General features: G+C 34.3%; 1 protein-coding gene across 1 annotated transcript in view; it reads right to left on the bottom strand.

Moving 5' to 3' along the window:
* The window catches only part of LOC110454622 (high affinity cGMP-specific 3',5'-cyclic phosphodiesterase 9A-like), a 32,150-nt gene extending 22,508 nt beyond the window's left edge, over positions 1-9,642 (bottom strand). The window contains exons 1-5 of the mRNA XM_021504239.1: positions 9,595-9,642; positions 8,589-8,612; positions 5,866-5,936; positions 2,595-2,703; positions 140-197 (exon numbers count right to left, since the gene is read on the bottom strand). Coding sequence (XP_021359914.1) covers positions 140-197; positions 2,595-2,703; positions 5,866-5,936; positions 8,589-8,602 — 252 coding nt within the window. The 5' untranslated portion in view covers positions 8,603-8,612; positions 9,595-9,642. The remainder of the gene's footprint in view (positions 1-139; positions 198-2,594; positions 2,704-5,865; positions 5,937-8,588; positions 8,613-9,594) is intronic.
* Between the last annotated feature and the right edge of the window lie 516 nt (positions 9,643-10,158).

Genomic DNA, 10,158 nt, shown 5'->3' with positions numbered 1-10,158 from the left:
GGACGGTACATCTCGCTTCTGGTACCTACCTTTGGGTAGGACGGTACATCTCGCTTCTGGTACCTACCTTTGTTGGACGGTACATCTCGCTTCTGGTACCTACCTTTGTTGGACGATACATCTCGCTTCTGGTACCTACCTTTGGGTAGGACGGTACATCTCGCTTCAAGCTGATCTTCCTCTCATCACTCAATGCACTATAACATTCATTTTGAAAGGTTGGTCTTCGAAGGTTGAAAAGTTTCGTGAATCAAATTAAAAGGAGGTGAAAATAAAAAGAAGGTAAAAGAAAAAACAGTTAAATGAGGTCAAACATGGTGAAAGGCTATAAAGGAACCACTATATCACACACCACACTGATGTCAACATTTCTGTCGTCACTCGCGTATGCATGGGATTGATGAACAGAATCATCCACTACCGTGAGGGTTTAACAGAGGGTTCCCAACTCGTGGTTTGATGGTCTGGATTGTCTAATCCGTGGCTTGCTTTAACTCATTTACCTCTGAAGACACATATGAACTTGTCAAAATCAAAGATTGGAATAGTTCATTATGAAATTTCAGGGGTGAATGAGTTGACCTTGTGGTTAGACATTCACAAGTCTCACACCTAGAGTAGATATCTCCTTTGTATAACCTAACCTTAGAGAATGAATATTTCCTCTCTCATTTCTCACCCATTTTCGCAATTAATTCAAAACGATGAATATTTCAAAGCGAGTTTCGTATTAACATATGTAATATGTTTATATAATGCCGATTTTCACCGAGATCGGATTGTGACGTCATATATTTTATTCTAACAAATGTACGGATTGATTGGAACAAACCAAAGCACCAATCACGAACCAGTTAATAACAGTCAGGATGACAGGAATATATGACCTGCGTAACATACCTATTCAATCATGCGTTGAGATTGGCAAATATTTAGAACAAATTGGTTATTATTTCTCAACAAATTGATCCAATACGTTAGATCTAATAGCGACTTTGATAACAGGGTACGTCCGTGACTTTGTGTGCTGCGCGTTAATTTAAGGCTTAAGGTTTCGTAAACACATGTTTTCGCAATAAGCACGCGCTGTGTATTTCCAGAAATACAGATACGCATGTTTTGAAACAGTTAGGAATGTAATGGTGAAGGCAGGCAATACCAAGCATATGTCTACATTGGACTTTACAGGGAGTTCTCATTTACTAGTGATCGTATACATCCGCACGAGTTACTCTCACTGCCTGTAACATCCGCACGAGTTACTCTCACTGCCTGTAACACCCGCACGAGTTACTCTCACTGCCTGTAACATCCGCACGAGTTATTCTCACTGCCTGTAACATCCGCACGAGTTATTCTCACTGCCTGTAACATCCGCACGAGTTACTCTCACCCACGTAACATCCGAACGAGTTACTCTCACTGCCTGTAACATCCGAACGAGTTACTCTCACTGCCTGTAACATCCGCACGATTTACTCTCACTGCCTGTAACACCCACACGATTGTGCCAAACCCAAATGCCTATGTAAACGTTATCATTAACTGTAAATCAAGTAGTAACGTATATAATTGAATTGTATATAACACACGGTATAAAAATGGCATAAGACAAAAAGTTTATCCTCAGAAACATGATTTCTTATAAGCAAGTAAATTTATTCCCTACATATGAGATCAATACATATATAGTGACATCGCAATTTAAAATTAAATAATATACATTGTACCACGTTGATATATACATTTGGGTTTTTATTCTCCAGCTAAAGTGAAACAGATGGTTAATTGTGAGAAAGAGTGCTAAAATAATCACATTGAAACTGAAGTGTTGACTGGTTTACATAATGTTTAAACATTAGAAAGACTTTAATAGAAAAAATGGAGGAAAAGGGTGCTGGCGGGGAAGGGGGCTGGTGGGNATAGTCATTGATTTGTGTGCAAATTGTGCGAGTGTGGAAAAAAAATATTTGATGCTAAAAATCAGAACTATATAAAGAAAACTAGCTACGGGTGATGATAGACACTAAGCACTGTTATATTCAGTAAAGTAAAACTGAATAAAAAAAAGGGAGAATGATTCACTAACTATACACGAGGTGATCACAGAACATTTCTATAGTATGTCATTCTCATTTCTACTTGATTTCAAATGTAAAATAATAAACTTTTGTCTTTGCTAATATATATAATGACGAACAATTGTGTTATTCTTTGACAGTTATGAGATATATGATAAATGTTTGTATTGAATTTGATGTATATCTACGTTTTGGTCATCATGTATTACTATGACCATGAAAGGATATAAATACTTTTAAACTTGAAAATCAGGAAGTAACTGATTTTTTTCCGAATGAAGTCACTGTTAAGGGAACAATCTTGGTTAAGAATATTTTCAAGTTATACAGCAATTCTGTCTTATGGAAAATCTTTTACTTTGGAGTTTCTTTAAGTTAAGAGTAGAATGTAAATTATAGAGTTGATGTTATAATTGATATGACATGCACAATTAGTGGGGGTGTTTCTTCGTTTTCATTTTTGTTCGGGGAGGAAGTAGGGTGTGTTTATTTTAAAATAATTGTCATATTTACCTCATAGTGCTGAAATCAACATATTTTTTCTGTGTTGTCCAAATTTGATTTTTTATATCAGATATATCCCGCTTGCATTTTTCAATCTCCACCGCTTTTAATCCTTCAACTGAAATTTGAAGTAGGACATAAACATGTTATTTTCTTACTCTGCAAAATGAAGATAGGAAAACAAATCGTAAAAAGATTCCGAAAATGCTAGCTTTCGTCTTAAATATTACCCTACTTGTAACAAGGTCCAGTAACGACGTAGTCAGACCATTCTTTTACATCAAGCTAGCATTGTTGTTGTTTTGTTTTTATTCCAGCCAAAAAGTACATATTTTCTTTATCCAAAAGTATATTCGCGTACAACCTCAAAGGTTTCAACTAGTAATGACAGTTTTAGATAAAGACACATTTCGATAAACAAACAAGTTCCAGTTCGAAAAAATAAAATCAAAAACATTAAATAAAAAGTTTCGGTTGACCCTCGTAAATGCTGACAACATATACGGTTTTGTTCAATCGACTTATCATGAACCTTGAGGCTGTCTCCGCGGTATCAAAGATAAATAACCACTAACCTCTTACACAAGAGGGCTAAACTGAGTAAGAATGCATGGTACGTTGTATGATTACTGCGAGAAATTGATTATCTGCACGGCTGCACTTAGCCGGAAGAAATCACAACCAAGGTATTCGCTTCACGTGTCAATGCATTAAGCTTCTGATGGCGTCTAGTTGTCAAGGTATTCAATATGTTAGAAAAAGTTATTTCAAGAGGTGAAATGTCGATCACAAAACATGTACTCTTATCAAAACATCTCTAGATAAACAAGAACTACATTATAATTCCCAATTTTTACATTATTAAGACATTTTTGAGACGGTTATCTTTACAGAGCTATGCCGTCAATTAATTTATTAATCTTTAGTCGGTATGGCAAATTTAATATTACAATCTAAGTATTCTCAAGACCATATTGTATATTTCATACCACAGTTTCCAGATTTTTGAGGCTATATTGTATAGCTTTACAACAAATTCAAGATTCTTGAGGCTGTATCACACATTTTAAATGACATTTTTGAATTCCTGGAGCTAAATAATTTTTAAATACATTCTTAGCCATACTTTTAGGATGAACAAGGACATCCTATGGACTTACGTTCAAGCCTTCGCTAAACGTTTGTGTTAACGACGTGATATTGTATACTTTCCCACAGTTTTAGGATGATCAAAGGCATCTTATGTACTTACGTTCCCGCCTTCGCTAAACGTTTGTGTTAACGACATGATATTGTATATTTTCCCACAGTTTTAGGATGTTTAAAGGCATATCATGTACTTACGTTACATCCTTCTCTAAACGTATGTGTTAACGACATGATATTGTATACTTTCCCACAGTTTTAGGATGATCAAAGGCATCTCATGTTTTTACGTTCCAGCCTTCTCTAAACGTATGTGTTAACGATATATTTTCCCACAGTTTTAGGATGATCAAAGGCATCTCATGTACTTACGTTCCAGCCTTCTCTAAACGTATGTGTTAACGACATGATATTGTATATTTTTCCACAGTTTAAGGATGATCAAAGGCATCTCATGTTTTTACGTTCCAGCCTTCTCTAAACGTATGTGTTAACGATATATTTTTCCACAGTTTTAGGATGATCAAAGGCATCTCATGTACTTACGTTCCAGCCTTCGATAAACGTATGTGTTAACGACGTGATATTATACATCCTGAGCCACACTTTTAGGATGATCAAGGACATGTTATGTACTTACGTTCCAGCCTTTGCTACACGTATGTATTAACGACGTGATATCATATATTATACATCCTCAGCCACACTTTGAGGATGATCAAGGACATCTTATGTTCTTACGTTCAAGCCTTCGCTAAACGTTTGTGTTAACGACGTGATATTGTATATTTTCCCACAGTTTTAGGATGATCAAAGGCATCTCATGTACTTACGTTCCAGCCTTCTCTAAACGTATGTGTTAACGACGTGATATTGTATATTTTTCCACAGTTTTAGGATGATCAAGGACATGTTATGTATTTACGTTACAGCCTTCGCTAAACGTATGTGTTAACGACGTGATATTATATATTTTTCCACAGTTTTAGGATGATCAAGGACATGTTATGTATTTACGTTACAGCCTTCTCTAAACGTATGTGTTAACGACGTGATATTGTATATTTTTCCACAGTTTTAGGATGATCAAGGACATGTTATGTACTTACGTTCCATCCTTCGCTAAACGTATGTGTTAACGACGTGATATTATATATTTTTCCACAGTTTAAGGATGATCAAAGGCATCTCATGTACTTACGTTCCAGCCTTCGATAAACGTATGTGTTAACGACGTGATATTATACATCCTGAGCCACACTTTTAGGATGATCAAGGACATGTTATGTACTTACGTTCCAGCCTTTGCTACACGTATGTATTAACGACGTGATATCATATATTATACATCCTCAGCCACACTTTTAGGATGATCAAAGGCATCTTGTGTACTTACGTTCCAGCCTTCGCTAAACGTATGTGTTAACGACGTGATATTGTATATTTTCCCACAGTTTTAGGATGATCAAAGGCATCTTATGTACTTACGTTCAAGCCTTCGCTTAACGTATGTGTTAACGACGTGATATTGTATATTTTTCCACAGTTTGAGGATGATCAAGGACATGTTATGTATTTACGTTACAGCCTTCGCTAAACGTATGTGTTAACGACGTGATATTGTATATTTTTCCACAGTTTTAGGATGATCAAGGACATGTTATGTACTTACGTTCCAGCCTTCTCTAAACGTATGTGTTAACGACGTGATATTGTATATTTTTCCACAGTTTTAGGATGATCAAGGACATGTTATGTACTTACGTTCCATCCTTCTCTAAACGTATGTGTTAACGACGTGATATTGTATATTTTTCCACAGTTTGAGGATGATCAAGGACATGTTATGTATTTACGTTACAGCCTTCGCTTAACGTATGTGTTAACGACGTGATATTGTATATTTTTCCACAGTTTTAGGATGATCAAGGACATGTTATGTATTTACGTTACAGCCTTCGCTAAACGTATGTGTTAACGACGTGATATTATACATCCTGAGCCACCCTTTTAGGATGATCTAAGGCATCTTATGTACTTACGTTCAAGCCGTCGCTAAATTAATGTGTTAACGACGTGATAGTGTATGTGTTTCCACAGTTTTAGGATGATCAAAGGCATCTTATGTACTTACGTTCCAGCCTGCGCTCCAGTATGTTGATCCGTTTGGTTATGTCTGCCTTCATCTCCTCCACTTTGAATACTCTAAATTGAGGGAAAACACACAAACATCAACATGTTTTATTTCTTTATACTGATATAATCATAAAGTTTCGATTTCGAAAATATCCGTTTGTGTTGGTTCTACTTTTGTTCTACACATGAAACTCAATGATTCCGTGATTAATTCTTGCTTGTGTTGCTTCCTAAGATCACTGCATGTTTTGTTGAATTTATAAACGTTTTTGTTATTATTTTTCCGCAACTTTAAAAAAAAAACTGTTGTATTACCTATACCTTTTATCCCCATTGCAGTCAAATATTTAGCCGTGTATTGAACCATAGTTTTCAAAAATTCACGGGGCTAAGTTTTAGAAATTATCAGTTCCTCCAAAAATGAATTTTATTGAGTAGTCATACACTAGTTATAATGGAAACTATATTTAATGACATAGAATTGTGCTCTATATAAAATGAAAATTTAATCAAGTTATTCAACAATTACCGAGTTTTTATTTTATAATTCGGCAAATGACTATTTGTGTTTCATTTGTTATATAAGTGTCTATCGCGTCATCTGTACCGTTTAGATTACCACTTACGTTTTATGTATACCACAAAATGTCTCATACTTAACATTATATTTAGTGCCTCTATTGTCCTTTGTTTTAATAAGTTTCCTTTGGGTTTTTTTTTTTTTCTAAACTAGAATTTCTTTCTTGGTTTTAGCTTTATATCTGTTTGGCCCTTTTTATTATTTCCCCTGTGAATTATTCAATTCAAATGATGTACGTTACAAATGTTTCATCAACTGCGTGGCAACAAAGTAACACATCCATTCTGTTGTTGTATGTTTGATGTCCTTAGTCAATGTCATGCTATCGATAAGATAGCACGTGTCATCCATATATCTTGTGTTTTTATATGTTTATTATTCTTATTCAATGTTTTGTTATTTTTTGTTTTTTCACTGTATTTATATGTTTTGTATTCTAATTCAATGTTATGTAATGATACCGTAGCAAGGATTATTGTTGTTTTCCACTGTATTTATATGTTTTATATTCTTATTCAATGTTATGCTATGATATCGTAGCAAGGATTATTGTTGTTTTTTCACTGTATTTATATGTTTTATATTCTTATTCAATGTTATGTTATGATATCGTAGCAAGGATTATTGTTGTTTTTCCACTGTATTTATATGTTTTATATTATAATTCAATGTTATGTTTGATATTGTAGCAATGGGTTATTGTTATTTGCATTCTCGGGTGCCTCTTGTTGTCTCTGTGGTTTAATTGGTAGAGGATTGGCGTGTATCTGTCACGTCATGTTTTGGTATATCATCATGTTTTGGCATATCATCATGTTTTGGTATATCGCCATGTTTTGGTATATCGTCATGTTTTGGTATATCATCATGTTTTGGTATATCGTCATGTTTTGGTATATCGTCATGTTTTGGTATATCATCATGTTTTGGGATATCATCATGTTTTGGTATATCGTCATGTTTTGGTATATCGTCATGTTTTGGTATATCGTCATGTTTCGGTATATCATCATGTTTTGGTATATCATCAGTTATTGTTTTGGATTCTTTTATTCTTTATTGGCTTACGCTTAACGTTTTGTGAGTTTCCTAGATTTGTTCTGCTGAAATACGTTTAACAAATAAGACAATACTATTTAGATGATCTTAGAATAAATTTGTGCTCTTGAAATTTGTCAGTGAATATGAATGGAGCCGACCTATCAATCAAAATTAAGAAGGGTGCTAGACAGGCATTAACCTTCCTATCACTTGTGGAAAATGTAATCAAAATTAGTCAATGATGGTTTGAACAGCACTGCAGGATTCAACGTCAGTAGGTGTCTACGCATGCGTGCTCAATCATACCTGTATATCGCGGCGGGTAGGCAATATACACTAGGTGCGGGCTGCATGCAATGATTCGCTAAATTTGTATAGTACTGTGTCGCAATTTGATCAGCTTTTTTAAGTTTTGAAGTGTAATAAATCTATAATTAAGATTGACTATATTTATAAAACATTTAGATCGTGTCATGTACAAATTTCAATATAAAATTAAAATAAATCAATATGTTTATTTATCAATAATTTGATTCGAATGTTTTTTGGTAGTAAAATTGTTTACATATTAAAATGATTTTCGTGATAAATTAGTATTTTTAATATACGTTTGATTTGCTTGAGTTTTAACAGTATTTTATAAGATTAGAAAAGTTCGTTTTGCTTTCTGCGTCGGTTTCTTCATACTTTCAGTATGTGTTTCCTCACTGTGTTGGTGTTTGATACAAAAGTTCTCAGTCAAAGAAATCGCCCATTTTATAATGAGCAAAATACTTTTTTAATGCTTCATTGCAAATTGCATTCGGTAACCAGTAGTATCGTATTTATCTGCAGTTAAAAAGGTCCTGAAGAATATTACAACAGCTACAAATGTAGGTACAACACAAATGACGATTTCGTAAATTGATCATTCACAAATAGAGTATGCTTTAGTTTGTTCAATTTCATGGGAAAGTTATACAAATAATATTTTGCTAGGTGATTAAAACGGACAAAAAAATCAAAATTGAAAATGATAGCATGATTTCCCCGGATATGAATCAATGAGGGGAATTACGCATGCGTTAGGTTGGAATGGAACAAATGAGGGGCTACATTACCTGTTCAAATCCATATTTTGAGAGCTAAAATATAGAGATTGTAATGTCTCAACTATAAGTATCCTATACAAAAACAAACGGTCATTTTGAGTGTATTTGTCTCTTAATTTCCTCTTATAAATAATCCATGATATATCATACAGTTTGACATTTGATCTTAAAGTATGATATTATATCTTACAGTATTACATTATATCTTACAGTAGGATGTTATGTCTTGCAGTATGAAATTATATCTTACCATATGACATTATTCCTTATTGCAAGTTATTTTTATATTACAGTATGACAATTTATCTTACTGTATGACAATTTATCTAACTGTATGAAATTTCATATTACTGTATGACATCATATCTTCCTGTTTGACCTACGGCGACAACTTATGAAATAATCATGTATAACACTTCGCTTTGTGTAGTTCAACAAATAACACACAGCTTTTGGCATAGTTGACGCCTAATTTTCAGAAATCGTAAAATAATTACCCTCGTATAAAAACGAGAAATAGGGTCTTGAACTGAACTTTGCGAAATGCTGGGATCCGTAGCTATGTGGTTGATGTCATGAGTATCAAAAAAGTATCAATTAATCCGAAATTATGCTACGGTTCCCGTGGCTAACAGCAGTTATCGGTAAACATGCTCATTCTCAAATAATTCAGGTCCATAGGTTGGAGGTTTTAATGTCACTTTAGTCAACAGGAACGTAAGATTTATTATAGTACTATCTTACATCATCATAGATTGTTTCTATTTGAAGTTGTGTCATTAACGCCAAAGGGATTCTAACTCAATATACGAAATAGTGCAAAGTACAAACTATACAAACAAAACTCAACTTGATACACACTTCTCATTCCACAACGTCAGTATGGTCCTAATTAATATATTGTATTAATTGGCATGGTGTGTTACGTCACCAAGCAGTTATGGTGCCGACGACGTGCACGGTAACAATGTAATGTAGCGTGCGTGTTAGTGCAAATTAATCTGTGGTCACTTACTTGCTGAACTGTTCGGCGACGTGTGTCAATACCTGCGTAAAGGCCTCCCCGTCACCAGCTGCGAAGGAAAACACACCTAACACAGTTATCCCTCTATTATATTTAAGTGTGATCTGCTATTCGATTGGGTCTTTTTTGTATAAAAATTGAAAATAAAAAGATAAAACAAAGTTACTGACCACAATTAACAGGACCATGCCCAAGGTCAATAGGCGTTGTTGAAATCATTGTCTCGGGTCTCCATTTGACGATTTAATTTGGATTTTACCGTAATTTGTATGGTGGATGAGGTTGCTGAAGCTGAGGATGTGAACACGTCGGGAATACCTAGTCTTGTTCTCTTTGAGTTGGTTTAAGTGTATCCATGCACATCGTATTTAGTTTATAGTTAACCATTGCTTCGTCGATATTGAGAACGAATTGCTATTTTATGTACACTTTGGTTTCATGTTGTTTTCCAATAATATCTTAGTACAAGTACTTTCTCTAGTCAAACACAACGCTTCGATGTTCTTTTTAATCTAATCAAACACAACGCTTCGATGTTTTTTTTATCTAATCAAA

Source organism: Mizuhopecten yessoensis, unplaced genomic scaffold, assembly GCF_002113885.1.
Source record: "Mizuhopecten yessoensis strain PY_sf001 unplaced genomic scaffold, ASM211388v2 scaffold7953, whole genome shotgun sequence".
Lineage (NCBI taxonomy): Eukaryota > Metazoa > Mollusca > Bivalvia > Pectinida > Pectinidae > Mizuhopecten > Mizuhopecten yessoensis.
Note: the sequence above shows the minus strand (reverse complement) of the source record. Positions and strands in the feature narration are given on the sequence as shown.